This window comes from Festucalex cinctus, chromosome 11, assembly GCF_051991245.1.
Source record: "Festucalex cinctus isolate MCC-2025b chromosome 11, RoL_Fcin_1.0, whole genome shotgun sequence".
In the NCBI taxonomy this organism is placed as follows: domain Eukaryota; kingdom Metazoa; phylum Chordata; class Actinopteri; order Syngnathiformes; family Syngnathidae; genus Festucalex; species Festucalex cinctus.
Window position 1 is genome coordinate 14,794,366 of NC_135421.1, and position 25,555 is coordinate 14,819,920.

General features: G+C 45.9%; 3 protein-coding genes across 7 annotated transcripts in view; 1 reads left to right on the forward strand and 2 right to left on the reverse strand.

Annotated features, from left to right (window-relative positions):
* The first annotated feature begins 4,719 nt into the window (after window positions 1-4,719).
* On the forward strand, window positions 4,720-12,890 carry ankrd50l (ankyrin repeat domain 50-like). Of its 3 annotated transcripts, XM_077537352.1 has the most exons (5): window positions 4,749-4,821; window positions 6,313-6,442; window positions 6,549-7,001; window positions 8,481-8,701; window positions 8,842-12,890. In XM_077537352.1, exons 3-5 carry the CDS (start codon window positions 6,598-6,600, stop codon window positions 12,159-12,161), a joined length of 3,945 nt encoding a protein of 1,314 aa, XP_077393478.1. In that variant the 5' UTR covers window positions 4,749-4,821; window positions 6,313-6,442; window positions 6,549-6,597; the 3' UTR covers window positions 12,162-12,890. The 3 variants fall into 3 exon arrangements, with proteins under 3 accessions (XP_077393477.1, XP_077393478.1, XP_077393479.1); XM_077537351.1 differs by lacking the exon at window positions 6,313-6,442 and having other exon boundaries at window positions 4,720-4,821; XM_077537353.1 differs by lacking the exon at window positions 4,749-4,821 and having other exon boundaries at window positions 6,210-7,001.
* Window positions 12,891-14,368: 1,478 nt separating this feature from the next.
* On the reverse strand, window positions 14,369-18,024 carry LOC144030626 (uncharacterized). Its single transcript, XM_077537073.1, has 2 exons — window positions 16,091-18,024; window positions 14,369-15,769 (listed from the first exon to the last, which is right to left on the reverse strand). The coding sequence occupies exons 1-2, from the start codon at window positions 17,756-17,758 to the stop codon at window positions 15,026-15,028; spliced, it is 2,412 nt and encodes an 803-aa protein (XP_077393199.1). The 5' UTR covers window positions 17,759-18,024; the 3' UTR covers window positions 14,369-15,025.
* Window positions 18,025-20,847: 2,823 nt separating this feature from the next.
* Window positions 20,848-25,555, reverse strand: part of trappc10 (trafficking protein particle complex subunit 10) — a 31,632-nt gene continuing 26,924 nt past the window's right edge. For 2 of the 3 annotated variants that reach the window (XM_077536327.1, XM_077536328.1), the window contains 5 exons: window positions 25,206-25,356; window positions 23,686-23,853; window positions 23,401-23,590; window positions 22,658-22,846; window positions 20,848-21,360 (listed from right to left, as the gene is read on the reverse strand). In XM_077536327.1, the coding sequence (XP_077392453.1) occupies window positions 21,113-21,360; window positions 22,658-22,846; window positions 23,401-23,590; window positions 23,686-23,853; window positions 25,206-25,356 (946 nt within the window). In that variant the 3' untranslated portion in view covers window positions 20,848-21,112. Of the gene's footprint in view, window positions 21,361-22,657; window positions 22,864-23,400; window positions 23,591-23,685; window positions 23,854-25,205; window positions 25,357-25,555 lie in introns of all 3 variants that reach the window. The other variant, XR_013287218.1, reaches the window with a different exon arrangement.

The following is a 25,555-nucleotide window of genomic DNA, read 5'->3' on the forward strand; positions in this document are numbered from 1 at the left end:
AACAATCGCTCTAGTGACTTCCTGTTAAAGACATAGTTCCGGCCGGGTCAGCGTTTGCTCTTGTTCCTTTTTAAAGGGATAGTTCGGATTTTTTTTTTTACATGAATCTCTTCACCCTCACCTCCAGTGTGTGCGATCATCACTGACTTAAGGCCTCAGTATACTTCTGCTTGACGCTCACGCGTAGGCGTCACGGCGCAGCTCCGCTCGTGCGTTTGCCTTCCAACTTGTGCGCAATACACATCATGTCTGCTGTAGTTTCACACCAAGTCCCGCTGTCGCTATGGCTGGGACGCCACAGTGTGGAGAGTTCTCTGCATTTTATGACAAATTCAGGAAGTTCAATTTAATTCAGAATCACGAAACAAAGCCGGGGGGAGAGTAAGTTAATCACCGTGGCAATTAATTATTGTCAATTTGCACCGGTGTCAGCCGTAAACTCGCCAAAACACAACAGCCACGCGCTTATCGAACATTTTTTTTTGTTTTGTTTGTTTTTTGTTTTTTTTAGTTGTTGTTTTCCGCCTCTCATCCCAGGCACATATCCACATGCACAGCCATGGTCTCCGAGCAGGAAGTTGATTTGCGCCGCCAAACAGTTGCCTTCACGGAAACTATCTGGGCGGGGAGAGAGAAAAAAAAAAAGAAAAAAGCCGAGTACGCCATCGAACTGACCAATCACGAGCGAGCTACGCCCCGCCATCTACGGCGTGCAAGGATTGGCGACGTGTGCACCGCAGCCGGCCACGAGCTACGCGGCATTTAAAATTCATGGCTCGCGTAGATCATGTGATCTACGCTGGTCATCAACGCGAGAGCAAACGTAGAGGCATAAATTAGGCTTTACCCCTGACAGCGTTCTGTGACACGAGTTCTGATCCGGTGTTGGATGAGAAAAAATAGTCCAGCAAGTTGGAAAAAAGCGTTTTGCTTCTAAAAACAATTTGTGTTCAAAAGAGTGATACATTTCCATACAAAACTCCCTTTGGAAAAAAAGTCAGACGCCATTACCGCCGGGCACTATTTTTCTGTTCGCTCGTATCACTGCGCGCCTCCCCACATGCAGCTGATAGACGCACAATAATCTACAAGTTGTTTGTCTTTTCGAAGGCGGAAGGCGCGCGGATCAGCTGTCTGCAGCGCGTCGATCAGCTGTCTACAGGGCGACGTGCAGTGATACAAACGAAAATAAAAATATGGTTATGGCGCCTGACTTTTCAGAAAGGTGTTTAGTGTGCAAATTAGTGTTGTTCCGAAACCAATACTGGTATCGGCAGAGGTGCCGATACTGCAGTAAAACAGTGGTATCGGTATCGGTGACTACTCACAAGTAACATGCCGATACCATTAATTCCAACACTAATATAGGATTTTGGATGCAGCATCTTGTGTCTTGCTGGTGCACGACATTCACTGGTATGTGACATGTTCACTGCATGCCGATCTAAGATATCCTATTGGCCCTTGAATGCTCTGAACCAATGGCAGGACAGCTTTTTCATGTTGAGGAAAAAAAAACCAGTGGGGCGCTGTGGGGGTCGGGGGTGTTCCGGGCGTCTGGGTCGGCTCGCCGACCGGTGCCCGCCCGGGTGGCGTGGGGGTGGCCTTGGTGCTGCCGCCGCCCGGGGGATTCCGGGGGAACGGCGCTCGCTTTGCTGGGCCGCGGTTGACGGCTTCTTTCTTTGGTGGCGGTCCTTATACATGCCAGATCCATCACACCAGCATCTACTGAAACAAACAGAATTCTCCTCTCCCTCCCACTGCTCGTTGAATCAGTGGGTGCTGGTGTCTGTGGTTCTCACTTTGCTTGATCTATCCTTCCTTCTTTCCTCTCTTTAATTTTTCCTCTGGTCACTTGAGACCTCCTCAATTTATTGGAAGTTTGAGGTTTCTGGGGTTGGCATAAGACCCTGGTTTTGTAACCACGCAGGAGGTGCTTGGTTTCTGCTGGATTTCACTTTGATGGACTAGATGTACTGGTTTCTATGGATCTCACTCTGCCTCATCGATCCTTCCCTCCTTCCTCTCTTAGTTTCTCCTCTGGTCTCTTGAGATCTCGTCAATTTGTTGGAATTTAGAGGCTTCTGGGGTTGGCGTAAGAGTTTGATTTTGTAACCAAGGGGAAGGCAGGAAGTGTTTGGTCGGTGCTGGATTTCACTTCGATTTATCTTTCTTTTCTTTTTATCTTTTCTGACCTTTTCTCTGGTCTCCTGACCATTTGAACCTCACGACTCTGGAGAGATTCTGTAGTACCTGATTAAGGTGAAGGGTAATGGGATTTTTATGAGGTTTTAGGTGAATTAATGAGCAGAAATTTATACGTATTTGCACGCACACGTACGCGCACACACGCACGCAAACGCACGCACACCCAAAAAAAAAAGAAAAAAAAAAAAGATTCATGTCAAAAAATCCGAACTATCCCTTTAAATCGTTGTCATTTTTTTGTCAATAAGACAGACACCCTTTATACTTAATATTGTTAGTAATATAAATTATTTTACTCACTACACATTAAGTAGTACACAGTGTTCCCTTGTTTTCCGCTGTTAGGTTCCAAAAACTACTCGCAATAAATGAAATCCGCTAAGTAGCTAGCTTTATGTTTTACATTTACTATAAATCTAAAACACCTCACCACACAGTTTATATACTTTTCTCATCGAGGCATTTACTTTTTCTGACATTTCTCTTGATTAAACATTCTCAATCTTCAAACCTTTATAAATTTTATATAATAGGTACATTACTGTAACAAAAGATACGTGCAAAATCGCACCAAAAAAAAAAAAAAAACGCAATACAGCAAGACTGCAAAAAAAGTGAACCGCATATTAGTGAGGGAACACTGTATTCCCCTGTCCCCCCACTCACTAGAATAGTTTTTCTCCGTTGCTTCGTGAATGTCACATTTTGAATATTTAACTTCTCAAAACTACTTGTTTCTTTTTCACATCGTGTATGTTGTGCACATTAAAAAACACACACATAAAATCTAATTTCTTGGAGGTGTCATAATAATGTTAAGCATATTTCCATATACAGCATTCCCATTAGAAATGTCCCCAGATCAATCTTCTTTTATTTTTTTTAAACAAAGATAAATGTGTGTGTATTCACATGTGAAGCATTCAAGCAAATTAATGATAAACCAGATCTGTGAAATTGCTCTGAAAATAATTGTCATGAAGTGGATGAGAATTTTGGGCCCAAAGGATTGTCCCACATGTTCACATTTATACTTCTTTGGATTCATCCCTTTTGTGCAACACAATGCTGCTGCATTTTCCACATGTTTCTATATCAATGAGATGCTTTGACAGCAAATAACAGTCAGAGTGAAATATGAGTTTTTGCAATTCACCTTCCAAATGCACAAAGGTGGAACACACAATCCGGAATCAAAACTTTAGCCACAGTTTACATCAGAACATCCCTCCAGAGTGCCTTGTTATAGGCAGCCAGATGCCATACACGATGTCACAAAAAACTTTTCGTTCTGATGGCACTGACATGTTCAGTCACACAAATATTGACTTTTGGAGAGATGAGGCAAGGATTTGGAGAAAGAAAACCATCTTTTATTTGGACAAATTGTTTTGAGAAATGCCCTTACTGATTTGCACCCAAAAAAAACAAAAAACAAAACAAAACACCAAAGCAAAAAATAAAATAAAAACATAATTAAAAAAAAGTATTTACGCTCATTTTTTTTAATTATACACCAAATAATACTTTTAAATCTTGACTGTGTGTTCTGGGGTGACATTCACAAAAGTAGACTTTTAACGTAGTAAAAAACAAAACCTTCTTCTTATTATTTGGTATTTGTAACTCAGTCATGTCAGAATGCGTGAGAGGTTAAAGGTCATTTGTCACATCAGTGTTGGCGGTCAACGTGCTTGAGTGTGATGGTGGGAAAGTGGAGCAAAAAAACAAAAAAAACAAAAAGAGACTTCACAAAAGTCAATTGTGGTGGTTGACTAGCAACATTGCTTTCAAATTTTCAATACAATCAGCAATCTTCATATTTTCATAGGTCTCATTGTTTGATATTTAAAAATAATAATTAAAAAAGGTCCAACGTCTGTCAATGTTGACTTTTAATTTACAATTGTTTTTATTTTTACATTTTTGTAAAATACATGACAGTATTCATTCACTTGCAATATAGTCAAGAAAACAGAATTTTTACATTATTGCATTTATTAATAATTTGATTTTAATGGTAGAATTACAACATTGCAGTTTGCAGCTGTTCAAATGGGGTTATGGCAAAAAAAAAAAAAAAATGTGGCAATATGAAAAAGTCAAATAATTGATCATTTAAAAAAAAAAAAGACCTAAAAAAAGTATTCAAATAGCAAAAAACAAAACAAACAAAAAACAGAAATTAAATCAACACAATTGATGTTATAAAAAAAAAAAAATGCAGAAAATAGTAGTAAGTAAAAAAAAAAAATCAAAATAGTACCCCAACAATGTTGTAAATACAAATAATATAGACAAAAATAGTGATCATAAAGTCTGGGTCAAAACTAATACATTTTCACGAAGAAGCCAAATAAAAGTAGAAAACAAATTTATAAATGACATGCATTTGTATGAAAACAAAACTAGCAGAAAATGAGACATTATCGCATGCACGCGCGTCCCCAATGACCTGCGAGTTATTTGTGGAGGGCGAGTCACGTGATCACTTTGGGCGCGTGTGCAAGTTGTGTGCGCATTCGCGCGCGCGTGTCCGGCGGCGAGACGTCGTCGCTGGCGAGATGAAGAGAAGAGAAAAAGCTCAAGCAAAAGCTGACAAGCTCCTTCCAGGTAAGACAACTTAGTTGAGACATACTTCCGCTCACATTTACAACCACTTTTTTGTCTTCTTGGCGTCTTTCGAGTCCTCAGCGACTTTTGACGTTGTGCGCGTGCGCGTAACGCTTTGAGGCGCGCGGAAATAAACGTTCGCGTTCTTACCTTGCCAAATAATGAGATGCCGCCGACAGACAGGCGGTGACACTTTGCCACATTGTGAGAGTGATGCTGCCAGATAGTGAGACACACGACATCAATTTCATCTCAATATTTGGTTAAGTCAGTACAGGATATGAATCATTTGACATGACGTCATCTCCCAGCGCATCCGTCTAAAAATGTTTCACTGCATAAATTAACCACAATTTAACCATAGCAACTGACTAAACAATCTTACTGAAAACTTTGTCAGTGCCAAATAGTGAGCCAGGCGTGTCCAATAGTGCTTAGCGATGCCAAATAGTAAGACAGGCATTATGAGACTTCAGGCTTGTCAGTCAAAGTGTGCCGAATAGTAAAACAAGCAACGTTTGTTTACATCTGACGTGCAGTTCAGTGTCAAATAGTGAGACTGACATTTGTTTAATAGGTGGCACCAAAGTAAAATAGATGTGCCAAATAGTGAGACAGGCGTGTCCAGGCACGACACAGGCGGTGCCAAATAGTGAGTGACTTGATGCCAAATGGTGAGCTCTGCCCCGGCGTCGTTGAATGCGATCCAACAGGAAGTGACGTTTGCCGCCAGCAAGTCGACTCGTCGTCAACATGAGAAATGACAAGAATGTCAACAAGTTGCTGTCCTGCTATTTCGAGCGTTTGTGTTCTTTAGCATGCTAGCACCTCTGATATTCCGTGCGGTGCGGAGGCGCAGCATCTGCATCTTTGACTCTGAGCCCGCTCACCTGAAGGACGTCACGTGACGCCAGGAACCAATCAGCGTTCATGTTACGAAATCTCACAAGATGCAAATGTACGCGTGTCAACGAGCTCACTATTTGGCACACCTGTTTCACTGGTTGACACTGCTTGTCAACTACCCTTTGGACACACCTGTAGCACGGCTTGACATTGCCCGCCTCACCTCCGTATCAGCATTTGGCACCGCCAGTCTCGTTATTTGCTTTCACCCGTGTCCCTATCAGCTTCATCAGTCTCACTATTTGGCATCACCCATTTAAAGGCATACTTGAATTATTGAGCCATTTTCAGCGCTAACAAGTTCATATTTTGTCCAGAATGAATTTGATAACATTGTTTTTCATGTACAATTAATACCATTTAACCCCCCCCCACACACACACACACACTTGCTGTGGACTGAAGATGACATCACCTGTACTGAGGAGGTCGGGTAACAACCAATCATGGCTTACCTGTTTTCTGTTTGGTGACCAAACTGAGCCATGATTGGTCGTTACCTACTTCCTCAGCATAGGAGATGTCATATTCGGTCAACAGCAAATGGAAAAATGTCCTTTCAAAACGTATTATTTGTAAATGAAGAATAGAGAAGTTAGCACGTGCCATTCCTGGCTCTGCGCTCAAACGTGCGGCGACACGTGTCGAGGGTGGAGCTGCCGGCCGAGAGAAAACTTGAAAAACCAGGAGTGCGAGAAGGTGTGCGTGTTTGCATGTAAGGTTTCTCAAAAGTGCAACTCAACATTGATAGTGGCACAGCTGTCTCCACTTCCTGTCCTGACTTGACCCCTCCTCCCTCATTCTCCCTCTCGGGCTGACAGGAAGTGAGCAGGAGGCCAACAGGAAGTGAGCCGGAAGCGCGATGGCGTCATGAGCAATCCGGGTCCCCCGTGCGGTCGCCGCTTCTCCTGTCGGGAATGGGCACTGGACAAACTCCGGCGCTCCCTGGACGCCCGCGGCGAGGGGGCGGGGCACCCAGCGGGGGTCGTGATTATGGGCGGCCCCGGCGCAGGCAAGACGGCCCTCTGCGTCGAGGTGGTGCGAGCCGACTCCGAGGCCGGCCGGGCGTCTGGCTTGGCATCGCGGTGCCTGGCCTGGCACTTCTGCCGGCGGGAGGAACCCGCTAGCGGCCTGCCTTGGCGCTTGGTTCTGGGCCTGGCCGAACAGCTGAGGGCGTCGCCACTGCTGCCGCCAGAGTATGGCGCCAGCCTCCACCGCCGCCCACCCCCAGATCCACTCGGCTGCCAGACAGACCCGCACCTGGCCTTCCGAAGGTTCGTACAGAAAGCTTGTTTTGGTACTCACCTTGGGGTCGAGGGGTCGCGATAGGGTTTGTTCCGTGTGCAGACTGCAGCCCAAGTCTGTTCCCGAAAACGGTACTGGCCTGGGACTCGTCTTGTCGGCTTAGCACTTGTGGAAGGTCCCGGAACCCTTCTATGTGTTTTCGTTGTGTGCGAGCAAGAAATTTGACAAGATCTGACAAGTTGAGTCACCATCCAAAACGTAACGTTAGCGTAGCTTTGAAATGAACCACTGTGGACAAAAATTGAGGGACACATTTTTCAACACATGAAAATGCGTCCAACACTTTTGTCCGTATTCATAATTTCACAGAACTTGCGCATGTGGACAAAATGATTTGAAGAAAGAAATTCGTTCTTGTGGCTTCATCAACATGTCCCAAAATCAGGAATACAGACAAAAGCATTGGGACACATCTGTTTGAAGAATTTGTATAATACGTGTGTGTAGAATCTGTGGTGTGTTTTACGTGGATCCAAATGAGACTTTAACAATATTACATTTGTAGTCTACACCTTCAACTTTTTTTTTTTTATTACAATTATTTATTTTACTACTACATATTCCAAAAATTCACACCTACACTGACAATAAACAAGAACCACAAGTACAACAACTACTACTACAACTCCTCTGACGACCATAAGTATTACTACTACAAGCACTTTAAGTATGACTACTTTTACAAATACAACTACTACATGTACAACTACACATTCTACTACTACTAGAGGTGCTACTGCTACGACTACGACTACTACGACTACTACTACAACTACCACTACGACTGCCGCCGCCGCCGCCACCACCACTACAAGTACTCCTCTTCCTACTATTACTACTACTACTACTACAAGTATTACTACTACCACAACTACTACAAGCACTATAAGTACCACTACTTCTACAAATACAACTACTACACGTACAACTACACATCCTACAAGTACTAGAGGTGCTACTACTACTATTACGACTATTACCACCACCACTACTACTACAAGTACTACTTCTACTACTACTATTACGACTACTACCACCATCACGACTACTACAACTACTACAAGTACTCCGACTACTACTACGTCATCCATGTTTTGTTTTGTTTTTTTGACTGATTCAAAGCATTCCAACTCCACCATGTTCGGACCATTCAAGCCATCTAATACTGTATATTATTCCAAGTCACAAAATTCCAAACATTTTCAAAAGCCAAAAATTCAACATTTCTACATATTCATCTCCAGCTTCAAGACTTTTTCACCGATTCAAATCATTCCAACTTCAACACGTTCAGCTAATTATCATTCCGTGACATTCCTATCATTCCACAATTTTTCATTCAGCCTTCCAGAAATTGCATTCTCTATTTTTTTTTTTTGTGTTTCTAAGAGTTTTTTTTTTTTTTTTTGGCTGACCTAGCTGCTTGTGGTGTGGTGTTACGTCCACAGATTTGTCCTGGAGCCCCTGCTGGACCTGCCCCCACCACCTCAGAGCATGATGCTGCTGGTGGACTCTCTGGACGTGGGCTGCGAGGGTACCCAAGGGAGCACCAGGAGGACCCATTCCATCGCAGAGCTTTTGGCGGCCCACCAGAACCTGATGCCCAGCTGGATTCTCCTGGTCTGCTCGGTCCGGCGCCACAACAAGACAGTGAGCAGGATGTTCTCAGGTGGGTGCACTTTTGTTGTAAGGCAGTTCTCAAAGCTTTGGTGGGCCATGCAAAAGACTAAAACAGGCCCCTTAGTCTGCACGTCCTGTTTCTCGACAGTATAAAGGGCATTTCCTTACACTTGACTTTTTGTGTGTCAGGTTTTCGTAGGCTCTGCCTAGATGACCTGCGTCGGCCGGACACGGTTCACGACGTGCAGCAGTACATCCTGAAGCGTTTGGACCAGGAGGCAGCGCTTCGGCGTCAGATCACCCCGGACACAGCAGACATGCTGAATCTGCTCCACATCAAGAGTGGCGGCTGCTTCCTCTTCCTGGAGCGAGTCCTGGATGGGGTAGCCGCCTCCGTCGTGGGTCTCCGCGAGATCCGGGATATTCCGGGGACCCTGAATGGCCTCTACCTTTGGCTGTGCCAAAGACTCTTCCCCCGGAGACTCTTTAGCTTCGTCAAGCCTCTCCTGAATGTCATCCTCGCAGCCCCGGCCCCTCTCGCCCCGCAGGATCTGTTTATGGCACTCTGGACACACAACAAACTACTCAGCGTCCAGGAATTCCACAACAGGCTACGCACACTGGCACCCCTCCTGGTGGACGGTCCCGGGGACAGCAAACTGCTTTTTCACGGCAGCTTTGCCGAGTGGCTGATGGATGTAAAATACTGTACTCAGAAGTACTTGTGCAGTCAAGCCGAGGGGCACAGCATGCTCGCCATGTCTCTGACACTAAGGGGACCAATGCTAAACTCGGAGGAGGCCGTCCAGCTGGCGACGCATTTAGTCTGCTCTGGTCGTCATCAGGACCGGCCCTGGATTTTGGCCCTGTGGATGATATGGGCTGACGTGCCCACTCTGACTTGGACTGGCAGCAGTCCCCTGCCCACTTTGGTAACAAAAGCTCCAGCCTCGACGCACCAGAAGGTCCTTCAGCTCTTCAAGATGAGCGGACTTGTTTCTGGAGAACCAATTCCCGGAATGCAAAGTACAGGTGAAATGGCAGAAAACCAACCTCTTAAATCTGTGAACTGCTTGAGTTCAACAGATGTGCAGACCTCACTTGCCGCCGCCGCGCTTGAGGGGTCTGCAAAACTGGTCCGACTGCTCCTGACTGGTGGATCTGATCCACTCCTTAGTGACCACCAGGGTCAAACCCCACTCATTATAGCCTCCAGACAAGGTCATTTAGACGTGTTGATTGTCCTTTTGGACTGGGTGCGGATCCAGGATGTGCAGACCGCCACCACAATGCTGGAGCATGCTGACACCGATGGATGGACTGCGCTACGGTCTGCGGCCTGGGCGGGACACGGCGAAGTGGTCAGGCTTCTGCTGGACGCAGGGGCGGACGTGGACGGGTGTGATGCGGAGGGTCGCACCGCCCTCAGGGCTGCGGCCTGGGGGGGTCATGAGGAGACTGTCCTCATCCTGATAGGCTACAGAGCTCAAGTTAACAAGGCTGACTGCAAAGGTCGCACCGCACTGATTGCTGCTGCCTACATGGGACACCACGAGGTGGTTGAGGTGCTGTTGGACCACAAGGCCCAAGTAGATTTGGCTGACGGGGATGGGCGCACGGCTTTGTCGGTCGCCGCCCTCTGCATCCCCACAGCAGTTGGAAACCAAGGTTACGGCCAAGTTGCAAATCTTTTATTGGAGCGAGGTGCCAATCCAGGACACCGAGACAATGACGGAATGACCCCGCTGCTGCTCGCGGCCTACGAGGGCCACGATGACATAGTGGAGCTTCTCCTGGATGCTGGCGCCGATGTGGATGAGACTGCGGGCCCTAGAGGAGATGTGCCCGCTTCTGCGGCCTTGACTCCACTTCTGGCCGCCGCTGCCATGGGCCACATGAAGACTGTGTCACGACTTCTATTCTGGGGGGCCGCCGTGGATGCCATCGACGCTGAAGGTAGGACGGCGCTCAGCCTGGCGGCGGCGCGGGGGAGCGCTGAGGTGGTCCGTGCCCTCCTCGACCGGGGGCTGGACGAGAACCACAAAGACGACCTAGGCTGGACTCCGTTGCATTCCGCGGCCTGCGAAGGTCACCGTGCAGTCTGCGCTGCCCTAACAGAGCGAGGTAGCACGGTACGGGTTGGCGAGATGGATGTAGAAGGCCGTACAGCACTGATTCTGGCAGCACAGGAGGGACACCTGGGTACAGCCCGATTGTTGCTGGACCGCCGCTCGCCCATTGACCACAGGGCTTACGACGGACACTCTGCCTTGAGCGGCGCCCTTCTGGAGGGGCACGGCGAGATGGCGGAGCTCCTGATGAGACGGGGAGCCGACACCGACGTCCGCGACGCAGAGGGGCGACCGCTACTGTACCTCCTAGTGTTGGAGGGGCAGCTCCACATGTCAACTCTCCTCATAGAGAAAGGGGGGCCGCCTCTAGAATCCCGAGATTCCGAGGGCCGAACTGCCCTGCATGTGGCCTCTTGGCAGGGAAATGTAGATATGGCGGACTTACTCTTGAAGCACGGGGCCAATCCCAATGCTCAGGACACAGAGGGGAGGCCGCCCTTGCATTCTGTGGCCTGGACAGGGCACACAGATGTGGGGCGCCGTCTCCTGTCAGCAAGCACTGTCAATATAGATCTCAATTGCCACCAAGGGGCGACGGCGCTGAGCATCGCCGCCCAGCAAGGACATGCTGACGTGGTTGCCGTTCTCCTGCAGGGAGGTGCCAACCCTGACCACGTAGACAAATATGGCCGGACCCCCATGAAAGTGGCGGGGAGGCACGGGAACACCAAGGTGGTCCGGCTCCTGGAGAGCTTTGGGGCCAAGCCGTACAGAAGCAGCATGGCTTCTCCTGACAACAAAATGTCCTCGAACTTGACCGGAGGGGAAAGGAGCGTGACCTCCTCGTCCTCACCGTCTTCTGCAGGTTCCAGCTCTGAACGTTTTCACTCCGCCCACAGCTCCCAGACTTCATCCACCGGGCACTCCCTGGCCACCCTGCAGACGGTTCCAGCCGACAACCTCAGCTTCATTCAGCAAATCCAGCAGCACTCATTACCCCGAAGCCGGAGCCGCCCATCAACCCTATTTCTGCCACCCGGAGGCTCGGCAAGTAACCGGCGGCATCAACCCAAGGGGAGCCCTGCACCGACCCTTTGTACAATCATCCCTGTAGTCCAAAACTGTGAGCCAGCCCCCAGAGCTTCAACTTGTAGATTAGACTATCAGAACAAAACAAACCAAAAAAACTTGCAGGAGTGGGTAGACGCAGAACTCAGGACTACTAAAACTGCCCAAGCCTCCCCGCCCAGGATGCAGGGCGTCCACCAGAGGGAAGTTTGGGATCCTCCACCCAAGCACAATGCTGCAATGCCCTCCAGTGCCTTGGAGATCTCCATGCAAACCTCAGACCCCCAGCTCCACCTGAAACATGCCATCAAGCTAAAATTTGAGGGTCCCACCAGCATTTCTTTTTCCAAGAGAGAGACCCCACTGTGAGCCCCACAACCAGGCCTCGTCACATGGCCTAAACTATCAAGACTAAATGAGCCAGGAGCCTGGACTACGCCTGGGTGGGGCAGCCGATCAGGTGCTAAGACTCCCTACAGCTCCCTGCCAATGATACAGGCCGCCCCACCACAGGGAATCTTGGGACCCTTGCACTCGCGCAACACTTCTCCTCACTTAAGCCCCACGGCGCCCTCCGGAGGTGTTGTCTATGCAAACCTCAGCACTGAACGCAACTTGCTACAGACCTTCAAATTGCAGTTTGAGGGTTCTAGCGCCCTTCAGTGCCTCCCTCACGCCTGCTCCGCTAACTAATGCTAATAGTTAAATTTTTGGTCTGCCAATGAACACTGGTGTCATAAAAGTTGACAATTATTCTGTGATAGTATTATTTAGAGTTTTTGACTTGCTGTGAGCAGGGCTCATTCGCACACACACCCACGATAAGGTCTTATTTATTATTCTAATACTGATATTGGGGTCCAAGTATGTGTTCATTAAACAATGTACTTCATGTGTGTTTGTTTTTCTTCTCTCATCTTTGAAGTGACCATTTAGCAACAAAATGTGTTCCATTTTCAAGATGGGGGTTGAGCCTAAAAATTATATTCTGGAACAGGATTGCACAACCCCTTTAATATCGCTTGCATTTATTTGGACTTTTCTCCTAAGATTGGTTGAATAAAATGTACTCTGTGGGAGTACCCTGAGAAAACAGGTCTCTGTGCTTGTGTGGATTTTCTCTGGCAAACATGCAAACTCTGCCAAAGTGGAAGTTTTTGTTTTTAACTCAAAAACCTCTTTCAAAAAAACGTTGATAAATATCTGATTATCCATCCATCCATTTTCTTGACCGCTTATTCCTCACAAGGGTCGCAGGGGGTGCTGGAGCCTATCTCAGGTGGCTCTGGGCAGTAGGCGGGGGACACCCTGGACTGGTTGCCAGCCAATTGCAGGGCAACAACCATCCACACTCACAAGCACACCTAGGGACAATTTGGAACGCCAAATTAACCTGCCATGCATGTCTTTGGAATGTGGGAGGAGACCGGAGTACCCGGATAAGATCCACGCAGGCACGGGGAGAACATGCAAGCTCCACCCAGGAAGGCCGGAGCCTGGACTTGAACCCGAGTCCTCAGAACTGGGAGGCGGACGTGCTAACCAGTCATTCACTGTGCCGCCCATATCTGATTTTAATTTATATATATATATATATATATATATATATATATATATATATACATATACATTCCAATTTACTTGCTTGGGACTTGGAGAAATCAAAAGTAATTTGCGCACTTTGCAAAGGCAAATTCCGATAGCATATTGGATGTAGATCTTTGGTGTATTATGTCAGTGCAAAAACCCCTGCTGAGTGGTCTCGCAAATCAACGCTGCTCATGGGCAGAGTCAAAGGACTCAATGTTTGAGAAAGATGAATGGAAAACTGAGTCAGTTGTGATGGTTTTGCGATTTGCACAGTCGCTGAAGCTAAATTTACGTTCGACTTGATTTTATGTCAATTCCAAGATTTGTGTAAATGATCTTTTACAAGATAGTAGGAGAAACATACGATAAATCACACATGTGAAACTTAGCAACCTGCTGTAAGAAGTAGAAAAGTGTCAACGGGATGACACAAACTGAAGATGCTGGAAGGCTTTTAAATGTATAAAAAAAAAAATGTGGAGGGAAGTGAGGAGGTGGTGAGCAAGAAGCACGGAAACACCTGCTGAGGAAGTGGCGAAGATTCTGCAGCTGCTGCTGGACAACAAACAGGAAGAAACAGGAAGTCGGATTCAGCACACCTTCCGCTCACGTCGTCATCGGGAAGTTCGACTAGGAAACTTGGAAAGGAAATCCAATGTTTAGCAACAAAGAAGCAAACTAGAACGACTCCTAAACCAATCACAACCAGAGCCTGTTGGTCAACTGGATCAATGGTTCTCAACAGCAATCCTCGAGAACCCCTATCCAGCCTGTTTTTCCAGGTCTCCCACAGCCAACACAGGTTTTTCAAACGCTCAGCAAAATCAGCAAGCTCTGCCTGAAGCCTGATAACGATCCTCAGCTGTGTTGGCTGAGGAAGACATGGAAAAGAGGCAGGATAGGGCTACTCGAGGACCGGGGTTGAGAACCAGTGAACTAGACTTTCTGAAACCAAAGCAGATGTGAATTGGAGCTGTAACCTGGACCACATTAGGACCATTGGCGAAAACCAGGGTTAGGGTTAAGGTTAGCCCTAACCCAAGTCAAATGTGATTCAATCAATATACACCACATGGGAACCAGAATAAGAAAACATGACTAACCTGTCTGGATTTCAATCCATTTGTATGTAAACAACTCACATTTTCATGCAATTTCAATTCAGATTCACAATTCAACAAAATGACAAATTCCACTGCCACAAATCTTGATGACAAACAAAAGAAAAAAGAAGAAAATTAAATCCAGGTGGGATTAATGGCGCACAGAAACTCAAACTCGGCTCCACGGCGATGGTCCTTCCTTGGTGCTCTTGACTCGGGTTGAAAAGGGCTGCAAATTTTCCAGAAAGTTGCCAGCAAATTGCAAACTGCTCCAAACAGGAAACATTCATGCAAATTGAGGAGGAAATTTTGACATTGGGAAAACTGCAATGTTTCCAGTAAATTTGCATGCCAACATACTGGAAGATGGTAATTTATGAGAATTGAGGGCAATTTAATGGAACCTCAATCATAAACAGAAACGAAATGTTTTCAATAATTTCCCCAAGAATAGCTTATTTTAAGTTTAGGAAAATTAATAACCCTAACCCTAAGTCCACCACTGATGAATCCAAGTCTTGACCCCCGACCTTTGCACGGTTACACGAATTTGGACTTGTACTGGTAGATCTTGACACAGTGGTTCATACTGTCAGACAGCACCAGGCAGCCCCCTGGCAACAGACCGATCCCACGCGGACTACTCAAACCCCGAGCCACCAGGGACCGGCCCACTCCGTGCGCCGGGAACATCAGGACCCTGTGGACGTCCCCCCAGTCGGCCACCAAGACGTCACCCTCGGCATCGATGCAGACACCCCAGGGGGAGACCAGGATGGGCCCCATGGCCGAGCAGACCCCCAGAACCCGTACTGTGTTCCAGCTGGGCTCCAGGACTTTGATGCAGGGTACGCGACCGCTTTCCGTGCCGCGCTCCGACACAGCGACCATTCCTGAGCTTGCGCAAGCCGCCACCAAGTAAGGGCGATGGAATCCAGTCACCACCGTACGCTCCAAACGGGACCCAGTCTTGTGGTCCAGTTTCAAGGCGACAAGGGTACCTCTGCGGATATCTGCCACTAAGAACTCGTCCAGTCGTGTCACCGTCACGCCCCTGGGAGCCTCCAGTTCGTCTTTAGCCCCGCCTGAAGCGGACCCTCCGAAGGTCTGCAAGAGTCGTCCATGTCGGCTGAAGACCAGCAGGGCGCGCTCTGCCGTGCAGCTCAGTGCCATCAGGCCTTTGGAGTTGACCGCGATGTCGAAGAAGTTCCTGCATCGCTTGGCAAAACTGTTGGAAATCGGGGAGGTGACTTGTTGGAGAACGTTGCCCCGAGGGTCTGTGACCTGGGTCCAGAGTTTACCATTAATTTGGACATAAACTAATCTCAAAAGTCAAACAGAAGTTAATTGTACAAGCCAAGGTTCTTAATAGTTAGAAGCCACAAAATACTACTTGTGGTAAATATTTTTGTTAGAGAACTAAAAACAGGAGTTTAGTAATGATAACAGAAACAGCATTATCGGTTTATACAAGTAAAACAAACTACAGCGAACCCCGCATGTTCTCGGTCTAGGTTTGCAAATTAGCCTACTTGCGGAAAATCTAATGAAGCAGTAACAAGACTAGTTTGGCACCATCTGGTGCCATCAAGGAATTGCACATACCTGAACCCGAGCGTTCCCGCAGTCCACGATGAAGATTTGCCCATGTGGCGTGCAATGCAGACCACTTGGCAGGGTGAAATCTGCCCGACCCGAGCCCTGCTTCCCAAACTGTCGTATAAGACAACTTTCTCTTGGCTCTCCTTCCTCCTGAAGCGCCACCAGGACTGGAGGACCTCCTCGCTCCCCTCTTCCTCTCTTTGGCTCATGCGAGGAGACATCCAAGATGGACATGGATAGAGACCTGGTCACGAGAGGCTGAGCATGGAAATTTGGATCTTGATAGGACACCGGCTGCCCACTGGTAGAAACCCAGAGACCCCCGCTGGGAGCAGTCACAAAGTTTTGGATATTCTCCCGCCACGCTCCAATGCATTCTTTGGTCCCACTGGCAATCAGGGGGCGTGTCATGTGAGGCAAGTCCGCTGCAGATTTTGACAGTCGGCAGATATTGCTCAAAGTGTTTCTGTTGACGGCGTACTCCTGAGAAGGGCTCACGACGAAAGTATAGCTTGAGTCCAGGCTGTCTGCCGGCGACTGTGGTCGGCCCGAATCACAGAGGGTCCTGAGAGAGTGATCATCGGAGGACTGGCTGAGGCCCGAGTGAGGACGTCCTCTCGAGGTGAGGTCCAGGCAGCTGTGGCTGGCCCAGAGCTCATTCCAACACCTGGCTTGGGACAAGACAGACCTTTTTCCAGGCCTCAAAAGTCCTTTTCCTGTAACTCCTCCCTGGAACTCTTGACTCCACTCAAGTGGTGTATACGCAGATACCGTGTGTGGCTTCCTGTGGTTACTGGTGCCCATCGGGCACTCATCTTCTCCGCAATCAGGGCTGTTCTGAATGTTCTGCGGACATGCTACAGATTCTGTTTCCTGGTTCTGGTGAGACTTTAGTCTGGATTGCTTGTTTGTTATTGAACCCACTTCCGATTCAGGATCACGCCAAGAAGAGAGGCTCACATTTTTGACAACCGTGCCTGCTGTGGAGGTCCAGCCCTGTTCCTGGGGTCTTCTGTCTTCGTCAGGAACTTGGTGACTGGTTTCTCTGGATGGAATTTCTAGAGAATGGAGAGCGCACATCTGCCCGTGTGGACCGCAACCTCCGGCATGCAGAGATAAACTCTGACCCTGCACTCGGATCTCTCCGAATGTGACGGCGTTGGGTTGGGAGCTGGGCTTGAAGGTCACTTTCTTCAGGGAAACCGAAACTTCCCAGGGTTGAAGGAATTGCGCAACCTCCTGCAGCAGAATCTGGTTTGAATCACTTTGGTCGGCCAGCGTCTGCTGAGCAGCATCCTGGATTCTCTGCTTAAGTAGGACCAGCTTCCCGAGCCTTTGGTCCAGCAGGGCCCGGCCGACTCTGGCTGCTGCCACATTCTCCTTGTGGACCTGCTCCAGGTGTTGCTGTGCTTCTCGGTGGTCCTGCTCCACTCGCTCAAGCAGCCGGCGCTCTTCCCGGCGAACTCCCAGGACGGCGCGCTCAACCCCCTCCCGCACCGAGTCCGCCTCTGTGGCCTGGCGTTCCCGCAGACCGTGTAGCTCCGCCTCGGACTGAACCAGGTCAAGATGCGCCTGCGCTGCCCAGCCTGACGGAGCCAGGGTCCAGTGGGCAGTTCCCTGGGCCGGGATAGAGGAGGCCGGTTCGCTCTCCGACGGACTTCCGGGGATCATCGCGGATGATTTTTTTTTTTCCTGGAAATGACAAAGCCATCGGACGGGAAGTTGATTTTACACAAATAGAATTTGGGCCAAACCAATTTTTGTCTGTATATCTTGGCAGTTGGCGCACAAGAGATGTGGGGTCTGTACCTTTTTTTATGAGTTTGTATACCGTACCCATTAACTTTATAATACAGAAATGAAATGTAAAAACTATACAGTAAGAGCATATTTGAACATTGCAAATGTGAAGTGTTTCTCAAGGTGAACCACGTCTTAACCAGAACAAGTCTCCATGTCTGCTGCTCCTAACTTTCAAGATGTCATCAACATGAAATGCTGCTCAATTATTCATTGATGAGCGGACATGTTTGTTGGTGGTGTGGTTGCTTGGCGACCAGGCTGCAAAGTGATAGTGACCTTACTGTATCCAGTTTTGCGTATTTGCATTTCAAAGAGCCTCCGGCAGAGTGTAGGCGGCCAAATGGACTTTGAGAAGCTCATTCCGACACGCCGAGCATGTCGTTATGCAAAGTGAAAATGAAATTTGAAAGAAATGCTCAACCAGGCTTCGGTTGGTCATGTGTTCCAATTGAGACCCACTTCGGCAGGTGCTAATCTGAGGGGGCTTTAACTTGAAAAACCAAGAACTGTATTATTCGGGGGCATTTCTCACACGACCTCAGATATAAATATAGTTGTATTTACAATAAATTGATCAACTAAACACTTAAAAAATAGATGGTTATTGTAGTAACAATAAATCAATTAGTAAATGAGACATACGCTAATAAGGTAAAAAAAAAAAAAAAAAAACATTGAAATTAATCCAGTGAACGTGATCACTTTGGATCCAAAATGATAAAAGTAGCGTTAATAGTGCACTATTATTTATAATTGTACTGCTCTATATAGATCTACAGATGACATATAGTACGGATCAATCATCATTTATGAGGCGTTTCCAGTTTATTTCAAACGTGTCACTGTCAAACCCACCAATAAAGTGTTCAAAGTCTTACCTTTAAGTCAGCTGCCCGAACCTCCGCGGCTTCCCTTCACGCCTCCTCTGGTTGCTAGGCAACAGCCATGCGACTGCCGTCGAAACATACAGGGAAGCAAGCCTGCCCCCACCAACCAAAACACTCAAGGGTGGGGGAAAAACAAATAAAAAATACAAAAACGAGCTGTATTTGGCCAGCGATTTCATTTCTCCGCCAACGTCGACTGATCTTTATCGGACCAAACTAGTAGATGGGTCGAAATTCATCCATTAATTGACAGGTAATCGTGTCATTGCGCACTTGCCGTACAACCCCTGTATGCAGCGAACTGATGGATAAGACGGATTTCAATGACAATGTACGCATGCTACTTGATAGCTCAATTCATGAACGGACATTTCTCATGCAACCATGATAAATTGCCTGCACATAGGGAGCGACAGCTTTTAAAAAGACTTTCTATCACGTCAAGAGACAGTTCCCACACAAAAGTGGTGGGAGTGGCTATTGGCCCTTTACTTGCTACACATGTGACCGTGCGGTGTCACATGACTTGTGGAAATGCAAAAAATGTATTTTCATGACAGCACATGAGAGCATACAAACTATTTGAACAATATTTAACAGGTTGTTCCAAATGTATGTATTTTGCACATTTCTGAGTGGAATGGAAATCAAATTAGTTTCTTGTTGTGTTCTTCCTGCAAGGTACACTTACCTGAAGTCACAGGGCAGCCATCTTGCTCCTCCCGCCTCGCGAGCACAGTACTGTATCAACTAGTGTTGTTCCGATACCGATACTGGTATCGGCAGAGGTGCCGATACTGCATTAAAACAGTAGTATCGGTATCGGTGACTACTCACAAGTAACATGCCGATACCATTAATTCCAATGCTAATATAGGATTTTGGATGCAGCATCTTGTGTCTTGCTGGTGCACGACATTCACTGGTATGTCACATGTTCACTGCATGCCGATCTAAGATATCCTATTGGCCCTTGAATGCTCTGAACCAATGGCAGGACAGCTTTTTCATGTTGAGGAAAAAAAACCTTAAGTATCGGTATCGGCCGATACTGCAAAGCTGGGTATCAGTATCGGGAGCCAAAAAACAGTATCGGAACAACACTAGTATCAACTATACGTACAGATGAGACATATACAGCTCGTAGGCACTTAGTATAAGGCCGGATGCGGGGTTTGTGGCGGGGTGGTCACTATTTTTGAACAAGTTTGTTAACAAGTTTGTTTATCGACCAGTTCTTTAGACCCCAATATTAGATTTGGCAGATGTCCGGTTTACCTGTATGATACGACACAAAAAGGAAAGAAGACACTCAGTTCAAAGGAGAGAGGAGAGTGGAGAGGAACTGATAGAGATACAGCACTCTGAAAAAAAAAATCCCCTCCTCACCCTCTTTATATTTGGTTTCCACGCCTCTAGTTCCATAGGTTTTCCAATCCTAATAATGTAAATGCAAAACATAGTTGGAAGACAGCTATAAGAATCCTTTGTCGAATTGCAGTTCTAATTCTTTAGAATAGAATACAATCTTTATTGTCATTGTAACGTACAATGAAAATTGAAGTGCCAAAACCGGTCAATAAAAAAATAAATAAAAAAATACAAGTTTCCTCTTGTACTAAATATCATTAAGCATATTATGTAGACATGTATTTAAGGGAAGTTGCACAATGTCTAAAGTCCTCTTCTTTATGTTTAATAAATTTAAAACACCATAAATCATGCTGTTTCTGCTAAGTATTGTCTCAAATATAATCCGATTTGGATCCTGTAAATGTATCGGATGGTATGGCGAGAAACGTTTCTTGGGGAGGAGCAATATGGCCGCTTCGCGACCTCAAAAGTCGTGGCCTATCGGCCATCCAGTCATATATAGATCAGTGGCATGGTACCAGTTGGACTACCTTGGGTTTTGCTCCTATCTGATGATGATGATGATGATGATGAATCCGGAAGGTTGCAATCTAATTGAGGAGGAGCTAGCGCACACGTCGAACTCGTCAACGGGCACCGCCGGCAAATCGCGTCGCTAATCAGACATCATCAAGAATGGAGAATGACAAACAGCTGTCACGTCATTGAGGATTTTATTAATAATACGACTGTCAATCAAATAGGATTTGTTTTTGTTTTTTTTTGTAACCATTTACAATATACACATGCACGTGTTTGCTGCAGGCCAAGCGACGAGCATTTTAGCTTGTTGATTTTCCGGCCCGGTGGCCACCGGCAGCCAACACGCACGCTCATTTTGTCATGTCTGTACAAAGTCTTGCTTTCGTGAATGTGACGCTGCGGGGGAGGGGAGCGGTACCTGCGGCGGGTGGATGGGCGGTCACGTGGCGTGGACCTCCACGATGTGGTCGTCGGCGGCGGGCAGGACCAGGACTTGCCGGGCGTGGCTGTGGTTGAAGACCTGGCCGGGACTGAATGGCTCCAGGCGGGGCATGGCGGCGCTTCGGTGCTGCTGCTGCTCGCCCAGCGACTGGACACTCCCGCGACTGCGCACGCTGGCCGTGTCGCCCGCCGCCTCGTCCAAAGTCTTGTCCAGCAGAGACAGGCTGTCGTTCTCCACCAGGCTGTCTGAAGACGGCGGGACGCACGCACCAAACTCAGAGACAAGACTGCGAGGGGGGGGCGACTACGCTGGCTTCATCGATTCGATTTGTTGTCATCGATTACGATCGGATCGTAGTTGAGACCAGTGTTATAGTTTTGCAATTATTTTTATTTTAGTACGTTTTGACTTTCATTGTGAGCTTGTTTTTTTTAAATGTATTTTTAATTCGTTTTCATGGGAGTTCTGTTAGTTTTTATTAGTTTTAGTTATTTGATAAACACTTTGTTTTAGTTTTAGTTTTTTTCTTAAACGTGTATTATTGCGAAATATTTTAAAAACAGCATGGGAGCGACATCATCTGAAGGTGCTTTCCTATTGGCTGCTGCTAGATGATGTCACTTCTGTGTCACACACTTTAAAAACTAATTAGTCTTCAGGGTGGTTCTGTTAATTTTTATTAGTTTTAGCTATTTGACAAATACTTTGTTTTAGTTTCAGAATTAGCTTTTCTTTTCTTTTTTTTTAAGCATGGAAGCGACATCATCTGAAGGTGCTTTTCTATTGGCTGCTGCGAGATGACATCACTTCTGTGTGACTCACTTTCAAATGTCCTTATGCTAGTTCATATAAAAATAAATTGACTTAAAATTATATTTAAAATCACGAAGGACATTTTTGCTATAATTGTAGTTTCGGTTTTGTAAACATAAAATATAGTTTTTGTTTGTCTTTTTAAAAGCATTTTCCTTTTTATTTTATTTAGTTAGAGAAATTGTTTTTTTGAATTTGACTTTTTTCATTAGTTTTAGTGAACTAAAATAACATTGGTTGAGACCGGGTAAAAAAAAAAATGCCGTAGGTATTTTGTCTGCAAACTACAGAAGTCCCAAACTTTATCTCCTGACAAATGTGCTTTGTCATTTAAATAAAAAACAAAACAAAAAAAAAAAAAACAAAAAAAAAAAAAAAAAACAGCAACTGGTGCAAGAGCCTACTAGTTAGCCCCAAGGACAACATGAGTAGCTGACGGGTCTGATCTAAAAATAGCTCACCAGTGATTGGACGCAGACTTAAAATAGGAGAATGTTAACATGTATTGACTGGACCGTAACGTGCTACAACTTTCTTCTGTACTATATATTCAATAATAGGAAGAAAAAGGTTTATATTTAGCCAATTTAATTTTTTTAAAAGGTCATTTTCGAGACGCCGTAATATCACAATACTTTTGTTCACGGTTTGAATTTTACCAAGAATGGATGTGGATTTTTGGAGGCTGTGGTGTTGTTTGCGTGTGTTGTTGTGTTGTGTGTTACTGACCGGCGTCCGGTTGTTGGACGGCGTTGTGAGGAAGATACTTGAGGACTTTGATCTTGGGGAAGGGAAGATGGCCGGCGAACAGCGGCATCACCTCGATGTGCACTTTGTGAGTCCAGCTGCCGGACGACGGCATCGACACCAGGCCCGAACTCCGACCGCACACTGCCCAGTTACTGCTGCTGTCTGCCACTGCGCACACACACAAACTGGGCCGTGTTCAAAATGATGACGCAATGTTGGTGCATTACCCACGTAGTTGATGTCATTAACACTTATTTTCAAGTCCTCGACCATCAATAATTGAAGCATTTTTAAACTAACTAACAACGATAACGTGATTTTTTTCCCCCTAAAAAATAAACTTATAAATACACTCTAATTAAACATGCTGCAACTTCACTCCAGGGTCTTCATTTGTGGTTTAGCTTGGTGTCACCAACATCTTCGTTGAAAACACTACAATTATAAATATATATTATTATAAATTCTGTTTGGTCCAAACAAAATTATAGTTCTATTTTTTTAATTGGTCTTAATATTTTTAAATACTCAAACATTTTCTTGTTTTGTACCAACAAATAATCGTTTGAATAATCATGACTTCACTTATTGCCAAAATAACCGTGATTATTATTCTTTTTTCCATAATCAAGTAGCCCTAGCGTGCGTTTTGCTTTTTCTCTGTCTTGATCACAAACACCCCGACGCAGCGCGGTGGCAACACTCAAGTGTTATCGTCGTACCTTCGTACATGACTTTGCTGCTCCTGATGCCATCAGCGTCGACTTTGTTGTCATCGGCGGCGGTGGGCGTCTCCGTGTCGGCGGGCTCGGCCAATCGCGAGATGGCCACCTCCAGACCGCAAAGGGAGCCCGAGCGACAGTGACGCTCGCCCGCCGGTGGGACCATGTCGGCTCTCACGCTGTACAAGGTCTGCCAGGGCACACGCACACGTACACTAATAGGCAAGCACACACACAAACATGGTTTTCCTGAACGGATGCAGGGCGCCCCCTGCTGTTCCTTACGGGCACTTTGTCCAACAGGAAGTGGTAGTGGAAGAGCTTGAAGGCGTCAGCGTCGCGGCAGCCGCGGGGACAGAAGCTGGCCGAGAAGACACACTCCAGACTGGACGGGAGATCGTCCTTGCACGTGGCCTCCCACACGCAGTACGCGCTCTGCTTACTGCACAACAACTACACACACGCATGCAGGCGGACGTCATCCATCAATCGGTGGTCAGGAACAAGGTGATTTAAGTGAACTCAAACTAACGCAAAAAAATAAAACTCCAATTCCAAAAATTTCGTTAATGAAATAAAATAAAATGCTTTTTAAAAAACGAAAACTAACTGAAATGACATTTTATGTTTACAAAACTAAAAGTAGCTCTAACAATAACAAAAATGTCCTTTGTTTTATTCTTTGGTCATCAATTTAATATATGAGCCTTTTATATAATGTTTAAATAGATTTATTTTGATATTAACAGGAAAACGGATGTTTGAAAATGTGTCACACAGAAGTGACATCATCAATTTCATCCATATTCACATTCCTGGTGAACAGTGAACAGTGGGGAAAAGAGCTTGTTGCAACATGGCCCTGGTTGATCTCTTATACTCTGCTGCTACCTGCTGTCCGTGTTTGTAATTACTATAATTTTTTTCCACCTTTCTCTGGAGTTGAGAGGCTGCATCAAAGCCTTCTTGATGCTCTAGCAGCAGAAAAAAAACTAATATGCATAAATATGTCTTTGGGACACATAAAACATTTAAAATAAAACGTATTTATGTGTTTTTGGGAGCAAATGAGTTCACCGTGATTATTTTTAGTAATTGAAATCACACTTATTCAAGCGATCATTTATATTTTCGTGAAAAACAAGGAAATGTTTAAACGTGGAAAAAATAAATTATGACAAATAAAATGCTATGACACTATAATTATGCAACTTCCCTTTGAAGCAAACAAAATTAATATTTGCTAATAATAATAATATAATAATAATAATAATAATAATACATTATATTTAGAGGCACCTTTCTTGGCACTCAAGGACAGTGTTAAGAGAGGACAAAAATAAACAAATAAATAAAATATAATTAAAAATAATAATAATGTTGGGATAGGTGGACGTGGCAGACAAATTTGTGTGCATATGCCTCAAAACAACTCCAAATGATTTTTAAGTATTATTCCTATTTTGTAAATGAAATTTGGATTATTTTTAGGTTGCTGACGTCGGGTTCAGCACAACATGAAAAGGAGGAAACAGGAGTTGGTCTCGGCTTGACAAATGTCAGCATATTTCGCTTCAACTATTTGAAGAACAAAAAAAATGCTGCAATCATTTTTCAATTAAAAATTCGGTAGCAGCACAAAATTAATCGCTATTGACCTCAAGTGGCATGAAATCAAATGAGTGGCGTTGGGCCAAAATCAAAAAGTCCAAATTTGCTCCACATGCTATTTGTTGATGCGTGTACCTGAGCGCATGGAACGTGTCTGCTCTCATTTGTAAAAGGTGAAGTTTGCGGTCGGTCACCTGCTGAGCAGCGCCGTTGAGGGATCGCATCTCCAGAGGGGCGCGCCACCGCTGTCCTTCTCGATCCTGCTGCCCTTTCTCTGCCAGTTTGACCTGGGCCAGAGTGAAGTCACAATCCGACACGTTGCGCACACACACCTGGATATACTTCCTGTCGGCGGCGGAAGGGCCAAAATAAAAAAGATAAAATAAAAAATAAAAAATCAGATGATGTACATTTATTTTATTGTGTGCTATTTTACATTCTCCAGACAGACCGTTTTGAGCATTTTCACTCATCTTACTACGCCAACATGGTGGTTACCATATCAGATTGGATTCTATTCTCTCATTTGGAAACAAAAAGGGTA

Bases quoted from the DNA above. Each gene is read 5' to 3' on its own strand.
- LOC144030626 (XM_077537073.1), bottom strand. From the start codon at position 17,758: ATGATCCCCGGAAGTCCGTCGGAGAGCGAACCGGCCTCCTCTATCCCG. The intron at 15,770-16,090 runs GTATGTGCAATT...CTCTGGACCCAG, and splicing joins GCGGGAACGCTCGGGTTCAG to GTCACAGACCCTCGGGGCAA.
- ankrd50l (XM_077537351.1), top strand. From the start codon at position 6,598: ATGAGCAATCCGGGTCCCCCGTGCGGTCGCCGCTTCTCCTGTCGGGAA. The intron at 7,002-8,480 runs GTTCGTACAGAA...TTACGTCCACAG, and splicing joins CCGCACCTGGCCTTCCGAAG to ATTTGTCCTGGAGCCCCTGC. The intron at 8,702-8,841 runs GTGGGTGCACTT...TTTGTGTGTCAG, and splicing joins AGTGAGCAGGATGTTCTCAG to GTTTTCGTAGGCTCTGCCTA.